This window comes from Octopus bimaculoides, chromosome 13 (genome assembly GCF_046866305.1).
Source record: "Octopus bimaculoides isolate indiv1 chromosome 13, ASM4686630v1, whole genome shotgun sequence".
In the NCBI taxonomy this organism is placed as follows: Eukaryota; Metazoa; Mollusca; class Cephalopoda; order Octopoda; family Octopodidae; genus Octopus; species Octopus bimaculoides.
Genome location: NC_142940.1, coordinates 56439577 through 56461874, shown reverse-complemented (window position 1 = coordinate 56461874; position 22298 = coordinate 56439577). Strand labels below are relative to the sequence as shown.

The following is a 22298-nucleotide window of genomic DNA, read 5'->3' as shown; positions in this document are numbered from 1 at the left end:
AGCTTCAAGATTTCAATGATGTAATTGTTTACTTTTAGAATGACAATGTAGGGTAGGTGTGAGAAGTTGGACCTGGCCAGTCTGAACAAACAGAATATCTGGGATGGGCATGGCTGGTTTGAATGCTAAAGGGTTATATTCCTTTCACAGTTACATCTTACCACTAAAAATTATCCAACAGCACTTCCAATCCCACCGAAGCATTTATTCTCAACATTCAGCAAAGTATAGAGTAATCCTTCAATGAATATTCAACATTGTTACACAACCTGCTCAATAAAACAGACAAAACCCCCAGTGTAATCACCAAATCACCTTACTGTTGTTAAAATGAGGACCCACATATTTGAAATCTTAAGATAACATCTCTTTTGGCTAGAAACATTGATCAGCTCATCTATTTGACTGCTTACCTCCATATTTTAAGTTTGTGTTAATAGAGCTGATTGGAGCTCCTGGATACAATCCATTTAATCCAAGAACAACCTGATGACAAAATAGTGATCAACCCTTGCATTTTCAAGCTATGCATTTAATACACTCTTTATCACTTGCTACCCATATTCTCTACCAAACATTCATCTAGATCAGTGGAGTTCAAGCAGGGTCCATAAAAGATTTTGTTGTTAAAATTTATGTACAATAAATTAGTTATACTTCTACAATACACACAAAATATTTTAACAATATTTTTGATACAATTCCTAATAATATCTAATTATAAAAATAGGATTTTTTTTAAATGTGGAATGGTTATGAGGGTCCACTTGGGTAAAATAGAAATCAAAGGGGCCCATGGGCAAAACATGGTTGACAACCATTGATCTAGATTAAATATAACTGAACTTTACCACACAAGCTGTGCTAAACAATCTACACATTATCTGTCTCCAATATGGCCACCACCAGAATCTCCAGACATGCAAAACAGACTAGACAGTGAAGAGATTACATGTCCAGATTGGAATACTGCATCACATACACTAGACCACTGCATATTAAAATATGCAGTACGATTTTCAACTAGATGGAGATGTAGTATAATAGCGTTATGGATCTGTGGGTTGCACCTAATCATTCGGTTGACAACCTATGTGCCAAAGATCTGCTTGATAAGAGAGCTAACCTTGGACTGTATAAAAACAACATCTACTATCATTTTACATTGCTGGACCGTGATGAGCTCCAAAACAGATCAACATCGTACTAAGAAGTCAAATTAGGTCATTGTTACTAAACACATCAAGGTATTTTATGTTTTGTCTAAGTGTGTGTTGTTAAGTTGCCTACCAATAATCCCATCAGCTATATCTGCTCATTTTCATTGCCTCTGGCTACAGACAAACATTTTGCTGCTGCTGTTGTTGTTGCTGCTGCTACTGCTGCAGTTATGACAACAGAAGAATATTTCATACAACAACAAATTTTAATCTATCATGTAAGACACGAATAACAAACATTTAGCAAAGCACATGTTTATTATCTAAGCAAATCTATCAGCAATTTATCCTCATAATCATTGCAAACTAAACTGAAAGTCCTATAATTACCATTAACAAGATTATTGTTTGGCAGAAAGAGAATCATACTGAATTAAGTGCTTTCTATGTTCAGAGTTAAAATACTACAATGTTGACTTTGTCTTTCATCCCTCCAAACAATAAACTAAGGACCAATCAAATAGAAGGACCTTTTTAAATTCATTATGTCAACCCTGCTACAACTATGTGGCTGAATGCCAGTTTTAGAAACCATTATTAGTATAATCATCATTATCATTATTAAAGTAAAGACCTGGTAGAATAGTTAGACCATCAGAAAAATGCTTTGTGATATTTCTTCTGACTCAATGTTCTTTATGGGACCAATAAGATAAAGTATCAGTGAAGTAATTTGACCAACTGTATCAGATAACCCTGTCCCCTCAAAATGTCAGGCCTTGCATCAAAATTTGAAACCATTATTATTATTAAATTAGTATTAATATTAATTAGTATTAATTATTAGTATTAATTAAGCCAAGGTTAATTTGGCTTTCATCCTTTCAAGGCTAATTAAAGTACCAGTCAAATAAAGGGGTCAACAGTATCAACTATCTGCCCCCATCCAAATTGTTGGCCTTATGCCAAAATTTGAAATCAATATTAAGATTGTTATTAATTTCGTTTGTCTTTACATTCTGAGTTCAAAAGCCACTGGGGCCCCCCTTTGCCTTTCGTCCTTTCAGGGTTGATATAATAAGCACCAGTTAATCACTGGGGTCAACGTAAGACCCGTACTCCACAGCAGAAGTGTTAAGACCATCTCTGGTGGTGTAAAGCACTTGTGGTGGTGCCACATAAAAGTACCCAAGCTGAGCCACATAAAAGCACCCATGCAGTGTCACGTAAAAGCACCTATGCTGTGCCGCATAAAAGCACCCATGTCATGCCACATAAAAGCACCCGTAAGGTACCACATAAAAGCACCCGTAAGGTACCACATAAAAGCACCCATGCAGTGCCATGTAAAAGAACCCAGCACACTCTGTAAAGTGGTTGGCATTAGGAAGGACATCCAGCTGTAGAAACCATGCCAAATAAGACTGCAGTCTGGTGCAGCTCCCCAGCTCTGGTCAAACCGTCCAACCCATGCCATCATGGACAACGAATGTTAAATGATAATGATGATGATTTAGTCCAATGCTTCAATCCTATTGCCAACTCAACCTTTCCATCTGCAAAATATTGATTACTTAGACTTTAACAGAGGCTCAAAACGAGAAATATAGTTGACTGGATAGCCCTTGTTAACAAACAGTTCTTTTAAATGGACCAACTGACAAGAAAGGCTTAGTGGGCAGACCTGACACCATCACAGCAACTGTACAGAACTACTTCCAGGACTTCCCAACCAGGGCATATCTAACTTATCACAGAGTATGCCTACAATGTTTTATATTCATACATTGCCTGCAGACAAATATAAGACTTTCTCCTGAACCTAAAAATTAACTTTGCAAGATTAATTCCAAATTTCTTACAATTATCTCCCCTCGTTGTTTGAATGTCACTAATAACTGCCACTAGGTTTTTTTTTTTTCCTTTCTTTCTTCAAATAAGGAAATTTCAATTTATTAACAATGTTTTTCATGCAACATTAAGTATCTCATTCATTTGCTTATTTATCAAAATTTATGCCATAAATATTCAAAAGAATATGAAGAAATAAGCATCACATATGACAGTGTAATCTCAATATTACAGTGTAATCTCAATATTACAGGGTTAGAATATTAAAAAACAAAAGAAATACTCCCACAAATAACATGTGACGAGTCAAAAAGAATTCATAAAATGTCATACCTAAAAGAGGTAAATGGTCTCGATAAAAGGAACCACCTTTAGCATCATTCATCACCTTTAAATCAGCCTGAAAGTGAAACAGAAAAATATTAATAATGATTTAGTTCTAGATAGAAAAAGTGTGAAACTTATGGAGACATAAAACCTTGTAGTCATCAGGGCAAATATCAATAATAACATCAATAATAATCGTTTCTGATTTAGGAACAACAATAATAATTTTGAGGGGGATACCACCAACCCCAAGATTTGACTGATGCTTTATTTTATCAACCTTAGAAGGATGAAAGCAAAGTTGACCTTGATGGGATCTGAAATCAGAATGTAAAGGATCAGAAGGAATGTTCCATGATACTTTGTTTGATGCTCTCATAATTCTGCTAATTCATCATCCTCATTATTATTATCATTATTAAGGCAGCGAGCTGGCAGAATCGTTAGCATGCTGGATGAAATGCTTAGCGGTATTTTGTCCATCCTTACGTTCTGAGTTCAAATTCCACCGGGGTTGACTTTGCCTTTCAGGGTCAATTAATTAAGTACCAGTTGAATATATTGAAACCATACTCTACAAACTTCAAAAACATTATTCTCGTATCTTCAAGATTATTAGCCTCAAAATATAGTCGCCATACCCTCAAAAGAAATACATCATAATCTACAAAGGTGTTATTCCTCATACCCTCAGAAGGAATATTCCTTTTATGAACTCAAAAGAAACATTGACTGTATGAACCTAAAAACAACTGATACTCACTATATAAACTTCAAAAGAATTACTCACTCCATAAATCTGAAAAAGTAATACTCACCATACCCTCAAAGCCAACTCGGTAAAGATTCTTTGCACCATTATCCCATAACACATATGCAGCACTTCTTGGGCTGGCAGCACTCCAGTCCTGCACACAGGTAAATGTGAATATGTTAAAGTAAAGTATAAATAAGTATTAAGGCAATGGACTACAAAATACATGATTAATTATTCAAACCTCCCTATAGCCATTGTTCAGCACATGCAAGGAACATTATTTTGTTTGTCTCAGCCTCATAAACATTATCAAACCAACAAGCCAATGCTGGAGCCTCTGCATAGTCACGGAAGGTGTTAGAAATAGCAACCAAATACAGTACAGTACTGGTGAGAGGACATGAACTGTAACTCCTCTGCCTAATTGTCCAATGTACTGGATTGGATTCGATTGCCTATGTTCAGTCCATTGCAGGACAAAGGTCTCAGCATATTCTCCATTGAAACCATATTGGTTTGATGAGCCTAATCTGCCATGTACTACTGGCTTAAATATTTGTAGCTCTCATGGCCTCAGCCTACCAAGTTAGCAAAATAAAACAATGTAACACTACTTCTACATCAATGCTGAGAAATGGATGGGATTGTAAAATGTATCTTTCTCTGCGGTGATTCATCATAACACAGAGAAAAAAAGGCAAAAATCCATAGCCACATATTCATAAACATACCACCACAATGACAATTTGATCAGCAATTAATGATTTCAGCCTGTAAATGAGGGAAGCAAGCAAAAATAACTGAAAACTGATGAGACAAGCTACTGTTTCAGCTTTGTTATTTCACCAACCTTGTATACAATCAACTCTAATTTAAAATGAGTTCAAAAGATGCTGCTTGATGGCTTTCAGGACTTATGACCCATGAGGACCTAAATATACATTCGATCCATTCTGATCTTAGACACTCTATTACCTTGCCAGAGAGACTATAGTCAATAGCTTCTCTCCTTAGACCAAAAGATAAAAACATAACAGTATAGAGAAAATTAATTAAAACAAACTTGTATCTCTGTGACTTTTCCTCGCCGAGTGCTACCACCATCTTGGTCTTCCCACTGCCAATCAACACCACGCATTACCCTTGCACCGGGGAAAATACCTCGAGCTGTAACTTTCTTGCTTTTCCTTCGTGGTTCTAACATGACTCTGTAATGAAAGGAAAAGAAAAGTAAAAAATTTATCATTTACATTTCAATAAGAGTATAGTGTGTGTGTGTGTGTGTGTGTGTGTGTGTGTGTGTGTGTGTATGAAGCTAATGATGGTGTCCCAATGATCAAACATTGATCTTCAAATTAGCAGTTTGATTTTGTCACCACCTCTTTAACTAGACAGGCTAGCATCATCAGACATGCCTACATCATCACCTTTTGAACCATTGAACTGATATAACAGTTGTTCCTCTGCCAAAACACATTGGAATCTATAGATATATCTGCATCGGCTTTTCAGATAAATCACCTAGTGCATCTACTTCATCAACAAATATACCTAAATCATCATTTTTCTAATCCATCAGTGACTGAGGACACTGACATATTACTGGATGTTACTGTTAAGAAAGAGCATCATGGGGGAGCTTAACAACTGGATTTTATTAGTAGTAGCAGTAGCAGGCAAGCAGCCCAGCCCAAAGTTAGCAGAGCCATACAGCCAAGAAATGCTGTATCAAGTTGCAATGTAGTGCTTGTGGTGGTCATAGCCACAGTGGTAGTCACAACAGACAGAACAGTGACAGACAACAGATCAGACATGAGATCATCAATCCACATACAGCTTTCTCCAACAACCCAAGGACAGCTGAACCAAGCCGACACAAGAACTACTTTGAGCTCACAAGATTGCCTTTTATCAACAGTTCAGACACCCAGTTAATTTCACAACAAATAGTTTTTTTACCAATGATGTCAACCTTTCCTACTCATATGTAACCTCTCTTCCTTATACTGTGTAGACACACACACACATCATCATCATTGTTTAATGTCTGTTTTCCATGCTAGCATGGGTTGGATGAATCAAGAGCAACCAACAAGCCAGGCAATGGTAATGAGCTTTGGTTTCTACCTTTGCATGTTTTCTATAGCTGGATGCTCTTCCTAACACCAATCACTTTACAATATACACTGGATGCCTTTTTGTGGTCCTGCCACTGTGGAGAGGTCACTAAGTAACTAGCAAGACAAGACCCCTCAACTGAATGGGGTACAGTCTTGAGGGAGGTGAAAATATCCGAGAGTGACAAGAATGGGTGTCTTGCTGAAATGGAGATACATGACTTCCCCAACTGGAGAGAGAGAGAGAGAAATGAAAGTGTGTCCTCATGGTAGGTACAAGATGAATATAAATAACTCAGGCCAGAGAAAACTCTACTCTTCATAGTATGACTATAATTTCCAAAGTTCAATAGTCATTATCTGTTGACAGTCTCCATGCTAAAAACCCATCTAAAAGAAATAAAAGGTAGATGGGAGAGGTGGGGGTAGACAACAATAACAACAATCTGTAATGCAAATAAATAGTTACCTTTCACTGCCTGGGGTGGTGATGCGATAAAACCTGTGTCGCATGTTGTGTTTATCTGCATGATAGCAGAGGGAACACAAGTCATAGTTAGCACATTCCGCACACTTCCATCGAATGCCAAAAATTGGTTGCTGTCTACAGGTATCACACATCGTCCCGTCATGTTTGATTCCTGATAAAGAAATAACATAAACACCAATCAACACCAATACATTACTAGTCCATCTTTTGTTGATGCAGAGAACCCCTGAAACAACAGATAAGTCAAATCAGTAGAGGCTAAGACACATTGAGTTTTATGAACATGCGAAGTGGTGGCCAGTATCCAATCCAGCGCTTTAAACTATCCACAACCGTTGCATGTCCACACCTTCTTTCCTTGCTATCCATGACAGCCACATTTCTGTTGTTGCTACCAATTACTACCATCACATGTCCAGCCCGCAGGATTTCCCTTCCCTCTTGCTACCATCCATTACTATTGCCAACATTATCTACTTATTCATTATCTACTTGTTCCCCACCCCAACATTTAAAACTGACATTATCCCTTATCTTTAAACTTGTTTCAGTCATTAGACTGCGGCCATGCTGAGGCACTGCCTTGAAGAATCTTTAGTCGAATGAATCAACCCCTCCACTTTTTTTTTAAGCCTAGTACTTATATCGGTCTCTCTTTTGCTGAACCGCTAGGCTATGGAGACATGAATGCACCAACACTAGTTGTCAAAGGGTGGTGGGGGACAAACGCAGACACAAACACACATATACAAACACACACACAAAGACACATACAAGCACACACACAAAGACACATACATGCACACAAATGACAGGCTTCTTTCAGTTTCCATCTATGAAATACAATCACAAGGATTTAGTCAGCCTGAGGTTATAGTAGAAGACACTTGCCCAAGGTACCATGCAGTGGGACTAAATTCGGAACTATGTAGTTGAGAAGCAAGCTTCTTACCATGCAGCCACATCTGCACCTATTAGTGGGTGAATGATTAAAGGTACAATATTAATCTCAAAGATAACAGTTCAAACATTTCTACAGATAATGTGCCATGTTCCAGATAACATCTCCACAGTCATTATTCTACTTGCCTCTATCAATATCTGTTTGAATTAAATATAGCCACTTGTTACCTTGCAATCAGCTCAGGTATAGCCAGTTCTCATTTTGCAATGTAGTATTAAGACATTACTAATATTACTAACCCTACATAATGCAGTGAGCTGGCAGAATCATTAGCATATTGAGCAAAATATTTTTCAGCATTTCGTCCATATTTACATTCTGAGTTCAAATCCCACCAAGGTCAACTTTGCATTTCATCCTCTTGGGTACAATAAAAGACATACCAGTTGAAGACTGGGGTCAGTGCTGGATTAACCCATTAAGCAAAATAAGCACGTGCTTAGGGTATCAAGGGACGGGAGCACCACAGAAATGAAAATGATTTACGGCACAAAAGAAATCACTTTAAACTTGCTAAAATAATAATTGTAATGCCTTATCTCTACTAAGCATAGAAGCAGAAGTTTTATGTAAAATTAATTTTAACAATATCATCAAACACTTTGCAATTAAGAAGAAAAAAAACGAAGGAGAAAACTTCTCAAATATAAATAAAATGGAAGTATACAAAAATAAACATTATTTTCCATCTTACTGTTAGTTTTGTTTCATTTTGAAAAAATAAAAATATATATGATTTATTATCGTTTACATTTTGAATTATTTTTGTTGACATTTTGAACCATTTACATGTGCTTAAGGGCACCAAAACCCTTTTGAGTCCTCGGGGTCTCTATGGGTCTTAATCCAGCCCTGACTGATGTCAATGTAATCAACTTACACCTCCTCCTCATAATTGCTATCTTGCACCAAAATTTGAAACCAATATTACTATATAGTAAAGTGGTGAGCTGATAGAAATGTTAGCATGCCGGGCGAAATACTTAACGGTATTTCGTCTGTCTTTACGTTCTGAGTTCAAATCCCACCAAGGTCTACTTTGTCTTTCATCCTTTCGGTATCAATAAATTATCAGTTGTGTACTGGGGTCGATCTAATCGACTGGCCCCCTCCCCCAAAATTTCAGGCCTTGTGCCTAGAGTAGAAAAGAATATTACTATACAGTAAAATCAAGTCTACTCCAGTGTCATATCGATTCTCTCTTTCACAACCATACTAAACAACATAAAAGACTGCAAGCCAACCTGTTCGAAATCACATCCTGCAATAAAAAAAAAAAAAAACCAAAGGACACATTTAGATAATATGGTCATGATTATACTATATCTAAAAATAATATGAAACAGTCATGGCTTTAATCTTAGGTTTGTTGTATAAAGGTTGTCCTTGGGTCAGGCAACACGGCAGGTTGAACATACACAACTATGAGAAGTAACTCCTATTTGTTGGAAATAAGTGACCGGAAACAGTGCTAGCGTTACAACCACACATCTAAACAAAATACATCTTTTATCTTTTACTTGTTTCATTCATTGGACTGTGGTCATGCTTGGACACCACCTTGAACGGTTTAGTTAATCAAACAGACCCCGCTACTTATTTCTAAGTCTGGAACTTATTCTATTGGTCACTTTTGCTTAACTGCTAAGTTATGGGGACATAAACAAAACAACACCAGTCATCAAGCAGTGAGGGTAGGACAAATGCCAACACAAACACACACACACACAATGGGCTTCCACACAGTTTCCATCTATTAACTGCATTCACAAGCCTATGGTCAGCCCAGGAACATGATAAAAGAACTTGTCCAAGGTGCCACACAGTGAGACTGAACCCAAGGCCAGACACATGGCTGAAAAGTGAGCTTCTTAAGTGCTTTTGTTAACATTTTTTAATTTAAAAAAAAAAAAGATGACTTGTCATTATCTTTGCATGTAATGCCAACTGCAGGCATCTGCAATGTGTTATTTTGTGTGACTTAATTCACTGTAATTTAATCTTTTGGGGGACTATGTGCAAGAATAAACTAAATTGACTTGAAAGTGCACATAGACATAAACACACACACACACACACACACACACACACACACACACACACAGCTGCACTCGTATATCGAATACACAATAAATAAAAATATTCAGATTCAAAAATGCCAAGATATACAATGAACACAGTTCACAGCTGCAGCCCTTACAGCTACATGTCTAACTAATTAAAACTAACTAGACACATCAGCATTATACTGGAACACTGCTATGAAGAAGCTTCTATATGGTTGCTTGACCTGCTAGAAATAGCAGCCAAATTTCTCTCACATAGCACACTGTACCATCTTAAAAAATGGAAGGACACATTGGATAATCTAGACCTATCTTTTATCAAGCCCCAGGTCAGCTTGATTGAGCAAACCTATAATCAAAGGGATTCCAGTCATGATCAACATAGTTTTATAAGCATAAGTTGTCCTTCCAACTTAAAAAATTGTTGGGTGCAATTTGGTTGCTATTTCTAGCAGGCTGAGTGACCACAGGTAGCAATGACTGTGATAAAAGGTGGTTAAGGGGATTTGATTGTATCGGTGGTGGTGGTGGTGGGTGGGTGGACAGTTCGAAGAAGGTGGTAGCAGTGATTATGAAATTAGTTATTATAGTAGCCTTGGTGGTGTGAATTGTAATGTTTGAAGGGTGAGATTAAGGGAAGGTACAGGAGAAGAACCAGAGAAGTCTATACAGCCTTCTATTGTGTACTGAAAGTGTGTGGAAGGATTAACATAATAGAACAGGTGTGGGAAGTTTAGGAGAGGTTAACCAGCACATCCAGCTCAACTGGCAAACAAACTTGATTTGTATTTTCTATGACTGGGAAGTTTCTTTACAATTCTTTTTTCCTTTTTTTTTTCTGTACTTTTTGTTTCTAATACTTGCTTTATTATGATATTGCTGCTTAATGCAAGCAAATGGGGATTAAGATTTAGTCATTATTTCCTGATGTCATTCACCCACTCACTTCAATAAAGTTAACAAAACTGAGCACAAAGTTACTCCTTATGACAGACAACCTGGCTACATAACTATTCATCTTACCCTACAAACAGCATTTAATTAATTTTGATGAATAAAAATTTGATGGGGTTGTTTTTCCTGCTCTTTCTTTCTTTCTTTATTTATTTATTTAGTTAGTTATTGACCACAATTAGTCATTTAGAAAATGATTGTTCTCATGATTAAGGGTATAATTTTAATTCAAATTATTTGGTTCGCCTTATCAAGTAAGCTAGCACCCACTTTACTATGATTCATCTGACAAACTACACCTATCACCTCTACTTCAATCATTATTAAGCAACAAGAGAGCTTCTACATGGTTGCTTCATATGCTAGAAACAGTAGCCAAACCAGATCCTACCATCTTAAAAAAAGTACATGTTGGATAATGAAGTCCTGGTTTTACTGTACATAAGAAAAAGATTTATTCAGTTAGGGTTGACCCAAGGGTTGACCCAAGGGTTGACCCAAGGGTTGACCCAGTTAGGGTTGACCCAGTTAGGGTTGACCCAAGGCTAAAACACAACTTCCCTGTCATTTTATTCTCATATTTTAACCTCTCCAGATTTATCAAATTGTTATCAATGGGTGAAGATAGCTTGGCTTTGTCTCTATCTCACTCCACATTTTCAGAGAAGGCTCCTATCTAAATATTAGATTTCACCTCATCTCACAACACACAAACTTATCTTATTACAAAGATTTTTAGGATTTGTAGGAGACAGAAGCTTAAAAGTGTCCATCTTTCAACACATATTACGTGCATCCAAACACAGGGGACAAAAATCAATCCCTCAGAAGATATTCTCCATGTACCAAGAGTCCACATTGAGTGAATCACCATCATGTTATGACATCACTGTCTTTGTCTTTTGCCATGACTACAACCATTCCCTGCTTCTCTCAAAACATTGCCTAAAACCAGTTAATAAGCATCGCTGCTATTCCTCCTGTCACTGGGACCTCAGGAGGTTTTGTGAGATCAATGAACATGCACCTTACAAAGTTCCTATCAAAGGTGCAGGCCTACAAAAGGCTTTTCATGGAAGATCAGCAGTCAAGTCTTCCCTCTTCCCAGTTGTCCAAAGGAAAGGCAGAGGCTTAATAAAGTTTGGTACCAGTATCATAGCAGGCTTTGCCATCAGAGCTAGAACAGATACCATAAAGTAACCCATCCTACACTCTCAGAAGTTTGCCAATCCACTAATCTGGACTGTTACTATATCAATCACAAAAGAATGAAAGGAAAAGTTGAACTTGGCATGGTTTTGAACTCAGACTGCAGAGAACTAAAACAAATACCACAAAGCATTCTATCTAATGCACAAATGACTCTGCCAATTCACTTCCTGCTGTCACAGGATATATTCCTTTTACAAACAAAAAGGCAGCAAGCTAACAGAATCGTTAGCATGGTGGAGGAAACGCTTAGCAGCATTTTCTCCATCTTTACATTCTAAGATCAAATTCTGCCAAGGTCAACTTTGCCTTTCATCCTTTCAGGATCAATCAATAAATTAAGTACCAGTTAAGCACGGGGGGGGGGGGGGGGGGCGCTGGCCTTGTACCAAAATCTGAAACCATTATAAACAATATATTCCATTTTTTTTTTCAAGTGTGTTAAGCACTCCTTTCCAAGAATTATATTATTCTTAATGACCATCAATATAAACAATCACTACCACCATCCTAAAAAATTAATATAATCATTTTGCTTCCTACCATGACCCTAATAACAGTTTAAAAGGCAAAGTCTCTAATATAAATACAACAATCTAAAGTAGCAGTGACCCCAACATAACTTCAACCAATTCAAAAATGGTAAGGCCCTCAACAGCAATTTATGATGATAGTGTTCCCATTATGATCACTCCCATCTAAAATAGTAATGTCTTCAACATGATCTCATTTTATAGCTTGAAATGACAGTTTCTAACATCACCACCACCACCACCACCACCACTACTAATGTAAATTGATAGTGTCCACAATATAACCACTTCAGTCTTAAAGTGATACTATCTCCGGCATGACCACAACAAACAGCCTATGCAACCATCATCCAATAAACACAACACATACTTTTATATAACGGACTCCTGGCACTAGAACTCACATTCTATGTAGTTGCAACACATTAATGCAATACAGATTGCACATTTGACACAAGCACCCTCCGACATTGGAACACATAACACCTACTATACTGCACATATGAAACATAATCATGAAGCAACAAGATAACATAACCAATACTGCACATACTTTACACAACAGAAAGACTAAAATAGCACCAGAAACAACAAACCAAAACTGAATCTGCATAGAAACATAGGCCTACATGAACAAAGTGAACATTGCACACATACATCATCAACCCTAAAAAATGAGAGGCAGATTTGATTCTGGTAAGATTGAACTCAGAATGTTTGGAGCAAATCTTAACAATGTTTGGAATTTAGTCTGGTGTGCTACAATTTCTGTCACTTTATCATCTTTATAACAACAATAATTGCTAACTTAGGCATAAGACCAAAATTTTTGGGATGGGTACACTTGATTAGATCAAACCAAGTACATGACTGGTACTTATTGATCCCAGAAGGATGAGTGACAAAATCAACTATAGCAGATTGAATACAGAAACTTAAACAGACAACTGGATATGGCAAGGAATTAAATTTAACAAACCACCAATTCTTTAATAATAATAATAATAATAATAATAATAATAATAATAATAATTCTTTCTACTAAAGGTACAAGGTCTGAAATTTTGGAGGAGGGGACTAGTCAATTACATCAACCCCTGTGTTTCACTGCAAATGTAATGTTTATTTATTTATGTTGTTTTGAATTAATCATGCATCATAAATAAATAAACATTACATTTGACAGAATAATCAATACTAAATGGTTAAACAATAATTTCACTACCTAGGAAAACCAAACAAGCCATTAGAACAATCTATTGTAATTATTCCGAGGCTGTTCCTACTGCAAACTACACTTGCACATCAAATACACTTAAGTTATAGTTCCCCCACTTAGAAAATCAGGTGTTCCACTGTCTTTAATGTAGCCATTGCTTACACTGGGTACTGTACTGAATCCCTAAATCTATAGAGTAAGGTTATTTCAAAGATGATACAGGGATGTCTTGTAAACTCAGTTTTGCTTTGTTGTGGGGTTTGGTTTATTGTTTCTGGAGATATTTTAGCCTCTTTCTGTTGTGTAAAGTATGTTAGCTGCTTTATTTTGCTGGGTGGTGATCATATTACAAATGTGCAGTGTGATTGGTGACATGTGTATCAGCGACAGATGCTGATAGTGTAGAATGTGGAGTTTATGCAGCAATGAAATATTCTAGACATCAACAGACATCACTGGTTCTTTTCAGCCTGTTTATCCATCAGTTATCTGGCTAAAACCCTGGCCCTGAAAAAACAAAAGGACTGAGAAAATAGGCACATTTACACAGGGTGGAAAAGCTTTGGTAACAGCCAGAGGCCAAATGACACTCAATCTACATAGATTTGAAGAATCTCTCTAACACTCAACCCTTTTAATTCTTAAAAATATTATCTAATTAAAAATACAAAAACGACTTATAGTTTTGGTTTTTATCGGTCTAAGTTAATGCTAAGCCCTAAAATGCAAAAATTGTCTGTAACACTATCATTATCAACTCTGGATGCATTTCAGAATCAATTACAAAGAAAGAATGGGAAAAAAAAACAAAAAAAAACAAACAAACAAAGCCCAATATAAGTATTAACAGTGTGACTATATCTCTGCAGAGAATTAAAACCTCTTCATTTACTCCCCTCCTTCGCTTTCTCTCTCTCTCTGCACTCGCGCACTCTCATACATATGCAGTGTCCTGCATAAAAGCAAAGCCAGTAATATACAGATCGTGTGGATCAACCACAGTGGATTCATAGGAAATATGTTAATTTTGCATCATTACTACATTAAATAATTTTAGACTCATTAGTAATCATTTACATGACATCATTTTCCTTTTCTGTTTTCCATCTGGTAGAATAGTTGACATTTTTCTCCCTTTGGATTACAGCTAGTTATTTGTTTGTCGATGTTAGGTATAGGGCAAAAGTTTAAATAAAATTCAAGTTTAGTATTCTCCATAGTAAGCATGAAAAAAAACACCCACCACCACCACCACCACATTCTGTATTAATGTTCAATGTAAAGCATAAGGTGAAGGTTCAATTCTAGTTAAAATTAAGTATTCTGTATTGCTGTTTCTTATTTCTCCACCACCATCATCTGTAGATGTGCATTGCAATATCTTTGTATCAAATAAATATAACTATTCAACTCATTTCATTTCATCATTTATTGATGTCCACTTTTCCACTAGGCTCCAGTCTGATCTGGTAAGGATTTTACAGCTGGATGCCCTTCCTAACGCCAACCACTCCAATAGTGTAGTGGGGGCTTTTTACATGCCACTGGCATGGGGGCCAGTCAGGTGACACTGACATCAACCATGCTTGAATGGTGCTTTATTATGTGCCAGTCAGGCAGTACTGGCATTGGCCACGACAATGATTTCACTTGACTCAACAGGTCTTCTCAAGCATACACACACACACACACACACACACACACACACACATATAAATATAAGTAAATCTCCATCATGTCTGATAATCCCTTTTGTAGTATGTTTTATAAATAATGAATGGGTCCAGCAAGCTGGCAAGAATCCTTAAAATGTCAAGAAAAATGGCTTGCAGCATTTATCCCAGCTATTTATGTTCTGCTTTCAAATCCTGTCCAGGTCAACTTCACTTCTCATCCTTTTGAGACAAATGGCCTTAACCCTTCCCCTTAAAATTGCTAGCCTTGTACATCATCATCTTCATCATTTAACGTCCATTTTCCATGCTGGCAAGGGTTGGACGGTTTGCCAGAATACTGCACCAGGTTCCAGTCTGATTTGGCATGGTTTTTACAGCTGGATGCCCTTCCTAACACCAACCACTTCACAGAGTGGACCAAGTGCTTTTATGTAGCACCAACACCAGCGAGGTCTGTTTTGGCATGGTTTTTACAGCCAGGTGCCCTTCCTAATGCCAACCACTTTTTCAACCATTATTTCAAGAGTGGTGATCTAACAGAATTGTTAGGGTGCCAAAGAAATGCTCCGTGGGATTTCTCCCAACTCTTTACATTCTGAATTCAAATTCTGCCAAGGCCAACCTTTGCCTTTCATCTTTTCAGGGTTGATAAAATAAGTACCAGTCAAAGACTGATATCAATGGTATCAACAAATTCCCTCTCCTCAAATTGTACCCAAATTGGAAATGATTTAATTATTATTAAACAAATACTGTTAAAATCATGAAAGCATGTGGCCTAGTGGTTAGGGCATTTGGCTCATGATCATAAGGTCATGAGTTCAATTCCCAGCAATGCATTGTGTCCTTCAGCAAGACACTTTATTTCACACAGTTCCAGTCCACTCAGCAAGCAAAAATGAGTAGTACCTGTATTTCAAAAGGGCAACTTTGTCACACTGTGTCACGCTGAATCTCCCTGGAAACTACATTAAGGGTACATGTGTAGACGGAGTGTACATTAAGTTCACAAGCAGGGCGTTCCGTTGATCAGATCAACTGGAATCCTCGTCGTCATAACGACAGAGTACCAGACTGTTAGAATCAACTTTGCCAGTCATCTTTCTCTTTCCAGAACTGACAAAATTATGTCAAATCACATTTTAATGTCTTAAAACGAAACATGATTAAATTGCATAATGAGGTCCCCAAGTACAGTGTGCCTGGAAAGATGGGATGGGCACAGCCTAAATGCCTATAATCACAGATGTGCTTGGTCAAAACTGGCCTGATGCTAAATAACAACAATCATCACCAACACCCCCATCAACATCTGTTATCATCACCATCACCAAAATCAATCTTACTTCTACCACATCATGTCTACTCCTGCCGCTATTACTACTGTCACTACCACTACCACCGTCCCCCACTACGGGTAATGTCGAAATAAATGAAATAACAGTCTTGTTAATGTAATATATATATATATATATATATACAATTGCAGCGTGGAAGGTGTTTATAAGCCATTTAAAATAACACACAAAATCCGTTAGATACACTTCAACATTTAAATTTAATTTGTCAAAATATTTTCGTCGCTTTGAGACCGCGACCTGTTCACTGACAAAATTCTGTGCTGCATCTGAGAAAGTAATAGTTAGTTCATGATATACATGTACATGTGTATGTATGTATGTATGTATGTGTGTACATGTGTGCGCGTATGCATCTGTGTACATGCGTATGCATGTGTGCATGCCTATACACATGTATGTATATATGCATATATGTATGTATGTGAGTATGCACGTATGTACTTATGGATGTACGTGGGTAATAGGGTAAGTGTGTAGACGTGTTTGTGTATGTGTGTGTGTGTGTGTGTGTGTGTGTGTGTGTGTGTGTGTGTGTGCATATGTATGTACATGTGAATGTATGTTTATGTACTGATATGTGCGTCAGTTCAAGTTGTATACATGACAGTTACTTTGTTGAAGGTTGTATATACGCACATATATACATATGCATATACACATATGTATATATATATATATATATATATATATATATATATATATATATATATATATATATATATATATAAGAACTATGGAGAAGTGTTGAAATATTGGACATAACAGTGAAATTTTTTTTAATGAAAACAATAAAATATTCTTTCTTGTCTAAAGTGGTGAAAGCGAGAGAGAGTTTAGTTTGGCACTTGTGATATGAACAATACTCCCTTTCTCTCTCTGTCCATCATTTACCAAATATATATAAATATATCTCACAAGGACAACATATAGCAATACAGTATGATTGCAAAGTATTTGTTCACATCCTGTGTGTCTACCATCTGAGCATATGTGTTTGTGCGTATGCTTGTCTCTGTAAGAGTCTTTCATATGCATGTGTGTGGGTGTGCACGTATGAGTTTAGCACATGAGTGTATGTATATCTATATATACGTAAAATGCTTGTGCCCTTTACATTGTTGGTGAAACAGGCCATCGCCTCATCAATAACTTTCACAAACATTCATACGTATGCAGGGCCAACCTATTGCTACTCACTTTAACACAACAGAACACTACATTACTCATTTATCAAAGTCCTACATCTCCAAGGTGGAGGCGCAATGGCCCAGTGGTTAAGGCAGCGGACTTGTGGTCATAAGATCGCGGTTTCAATTCCCAGACCGGGCGTTGTGAGTGTTTATTGAGCGAAAACACCTAAAGCTCCACGAAGCTCCGGCAGGGGATGGTGGCGAACCCTGCTGTACTCTTTCCCCACAACTTTCTCTCACTCTTACTTCCTGTTTCTGTTGTGCCTGTAATTCAAAGGGTCAGCCTTGTCACACACTGTCATGCTGAATCTCCCCCCCCCCCCCCGAGAACTGAATGCAATTTATGCTGACATAGAACATGACCAGTCTTCTTAGATTATGATTTATTATATACATACATATATACATTCTTTATTTTCTCTCCTTGTTTCTTTCTGTGTTCCTTTCTGTGGAAGAGCGTAGGCTCGAAACGTTAGAGACTTTTTCATTTCCCGAGCGTTAAACTAATACATCTGTTTGTTGTCTACACCACCAGCCTTCATCTTGGTTTTTTTTTTGTGAATTCTCCCCCCTACATATATACATACATATTATATCATCATCATCATTATCATCATCATCATCATCATCGTTTAGCGTCCGCTTTCCATGCTAGCATGGGCTGGACGATTTGACTGAGGACTGGTGAACCAGATGGCTACACCAAGCTCAAATCTGATTTGGCAGAGTTTCATTGGACACCAAGTAACTCGCAAGACAAGGAAAAGACCCTCCCTCAACTGAGTGTTGTTGCGGTAGAGAGGGAGATGGGTTTTATGCAAAGTATTGAGAGGCTAAAGTATGATAGTAGGACAGGCACAAGTGTTTTGCTGTAGAGGAGATACATGGTTACCCCTGCATCATATAACAGTGGGTAGGAGTAGCTGGAAAGAAGGATAAAGATGGTAATGACAAGATGTTGGAGTGTATTCTCAAAATACAAGGTGAGTCTAAGCGAGAATACAATGCATCTGGAATAGAGATGGGTGTAGAGGTGAATATAATGAATAATGAAAGGAACCTAGGTGGTGGTATGGTTAAAAGGTAAATATCAGGTTAAAGGTAGATATCAGGCTCAGGAAGGAGGAGGTGATAAGTGACAGTACAGGAATGGAGAAGAAGAGTAGGATAAGAGATTGGGGAAACATGGAAATGACATGTGGGGGTGAGAGAGGAAGAGGAAGCAAGAAAAGTATACAGTGACCCAGATGGATGTCAGAGGTATGAAGGGGTGGGTATAATGAAGGAGATGCCATCACCGGCAGATATGACAGGATGATAAGAATGACAGCAGATAAGAGTGAGTGTTAAAGATAAGTTAACAACAGGCCTAAGATATATCACAAGGAGACACAACAAGAGGTGATTGGTGGGAAATAAAGTGGAAAGGGGTGATATCAAGAATGAGAGATGGGTTTTAAAAAGCTGTGATTCCAAGGAGAGGAAGTCACTATATGTGCATATTCTGCTCTCTTATAATTATAGCAGCTGAATGGTGCAGTAGTTAGGAGAGTCGAGGGGTGGGTGTTAAGAATGTGAGAAATGAGGAAAGCTCGACACACAGAGAGCAAGGGCAGGGTCCAGTGAGTGTATAGAGAAAAGCACAATGCTTTTAGGACCTCACTTTCAGGAAGACAGATGACCCTTCTCAAACACAGCAAATTGTCAATCATCCCAGTCCTTTGTCATCTCTGTGAAGCCCTTCTTGGACGCCCTTCTTGTCATTAATCTTTACCCATTTTCCAAGGATACCCTATTTCAATGTTTTCAAGAGTGCAAAGCCAGCAGATGATTTGTTGACAGGATAAATAACACTGTCATTTGTAGTTCATGAGTACAAATGTAAACAAACATATACAAACATATATACATATGTATATTCATGCATGTATATGATGGGTTTCTTTCAGTTTCCATGAACCAAACCCACTCACAAGGCTTTAGTCAACCTGGGACCCTATTAGAGAACACTTGCCCAAGGTGCTTCCCCCTACACACACACACAAGAGATGTTCAATACAGAAAATACTTAGTAGCACTCAACTGATTTGAACTTACACTCTGAAATCTTTACTGAGGATTAAGTCTGCGGGGTAGAGAATGGCTATAAGAGGAATCCAAGTGAACACATGGAGATAATAATGTAAATAAACAAATAAAAATAGAGAGAAAACAAAGACCAAAAATAATCAGACAATCATCATCATCGTTTAACATCCGCTTTCCATGCTAGCATGGGTTGGACGATTTGACTGAGGACTGGTGAAACCGGATGGCAACACCAGGCTCCAATCTAAATTTGGCAGAGTTTCTACAGCTGGATGCCCTTGGGAGAAGGTATGGTGTTACAGGTCCAACAGCTGTTTCTGGGGGGTTGGAATTACTTCATTATGTTGACAGACATAGCTCACAAAATGTCAAGGATATGCAACCAATAGTGAAAGCATATAAACATTAGGAAAGTCCAGCCTGTTTTCAAGGTAGACAGACAGATTGACAGATGGCCTTCACTAACTACTGACAATGACTTGGTATCAGCATGCACCAGGATTTCATAAGTAGGTTTCAAGTGCCATGATAAGTAGTGAGCATACTCTCTCCAAAACCTCCCACCTTTGACTCCATAGATCATTCAGGATATGACAGTTGAAAGGAGAGATGGATTGTGTCAGCATTAAGTATACTTAGAAACAGAAAGGTTTAAAAGTCAAGTTGACTCTGGTGGGATTGGAGCATCGAGAGGCAGAACACATACCACAAGGCATTCTATCAAATACACTAACTACTCTGTCAATTTGCCACAGTTGTGTGTGTTAGTGAGTATGGTCTGGCTCCTGATCACTACCATCTTTGTTCTTCTCTCCAGTTACTCCTCCTCACCCTTATGTAATACAGGTAGCCATGTATCTGCCCTATAGCAAAACATCTGTGCTCGTCCCTCCATCATATATATATATAGAGAGAGAGATAGAGAGATAGGTAGATAGATAGATAGATAGATAGCTAGATATATATAGATATTTGTCAGTCTGTTTATAGCCTCTCAATACTTGGCACGAAGCCAATTTCAAATACCACCACCACCACCACCACTTAGTCAAAAGGGTTTTTTCTTTTCTTGCAAATTACTTAGCGACATCACTCTCATACCAGTGGCATATAACAACACCCTGTACATTAAAGTGGATGGTGTTAGTAAGGGTATCTAGCCTTCGAGATTATGCCAAAAGCTGACAAATCCTTCTGAGCCAGCCAACTTATGGTAGTATAGAAAACGGATGTTAAATGACAAGAATGATGTCTGTGTGTGAGTGGAGGGAGGAGGTAAAAAGTTCGCTTGTAAGGCAAAAACTTTCAAGTTCGATTCCACTGCATAGCACCTTAGATATATGTCTTTACCACAGCCTCAGGTCAATCCAAACGGAAACTGTGTAGAAGACCATCGACAGGCTGTACTAATAACTCAAATATCCTTGTCTCGCTAATTTTATTTGACGACCGCATTTTAAAAATTTTATTTCCCTCCCTCACTCAAGTCCCTCCACCCTTCAATTTTCACTTTTTTCAGAAATTTTTTTTTGAGAAATACATAGAAAAATACGGAGATTATAATTCTGAAACAAAAAAAAAAAAATTGTAAAGTTCCAAATTTTTAAGAAAAAAGTGAAAATTGAAGAATTTGGGGGGTTAGGGGTGGGGGAAATTAAAATTTTAAAATGCCATTTTTTTGCAGAATCAGAATCTCCGTACTCGAAGATGGGGGATTACTCTTTTACTCGTTTCAGTCATTTGACTGCGGCCATGCTGGAGCACCGCCTTTAGTCGAGCAAATCGACCCCAGGACTCATTCTTCGTAAGCCTAGTACTTATTCTATCGGCCTCTTTTGCCGAACTGCTAAGTTACGGGGATGTAAACACAACACCATCGGTTGTCAAGCGATGTTGGGGGACACACAGAGACACACAAACACATACACACACACACACACACAATATATATATATATATATATATATATATATATATATATATACGACGGGCTTCCTTCAGTTTCCGTCTACCAAATCCACTCACAAGGCTTTGGTCGGCCCGAGGCTATAGTAGAAGACACTTGCCCAAGGTGCCACGCAGGGGAACTGATCCCAGAACCATGTGGTTGGTAAGCAAGCTACTTACCACACAGCCACTTCTGTAAAAAAAAATATATTTTTTAATAAACGAAAGTGGGTGCGGTCCACATTCTTTGCGTCCGTTTTAAGAATAGGTATACTGTATCTCTGCGTATTTTATGAGGTAACTAACACGGTTGGTGTCAAGAAAAGCATCCGACCGAAAAGCACTACCTACATCCCATGCCTGTTGGGAAAACACATAAATGTAGATTC

General features: G+C 37.7%; 1 protein-coding gene across 2 annotated transcripts in view; it reads right to left on the bottom strand.

Moving 5' to 3' along the window:
- The window catches only part of LOC106881552 (E3 ubiquitin-protein ligase MIB1), a 137796-nt gene that overhangs the window by 114076 nt on the left and 1422 nt on the right, over nt 1–22298 (bottom strand). For both annotated transcript variants that reach the window (XM_014931984.3, XM_014931985.3), the window contains exons 2-5: nt 6682–6853; nt 5159–5303; nt 4157–4246; nt 3345–3411 (exon numbers count right to left, since the gene is read on the bottom strand). In XM_014931984.3, coding sequence (XP_014787470.1) covers nt 3345–3411; nt 4157–4246; nt 5159–5303; nt 6682–6853 — 474 coding nt within the window. The remainder of the gene's footprint in view (nt 1–3344; nt 3412–4156; nt 4247–5158; nt 5304–6681; nt 6854–22298) is intronic.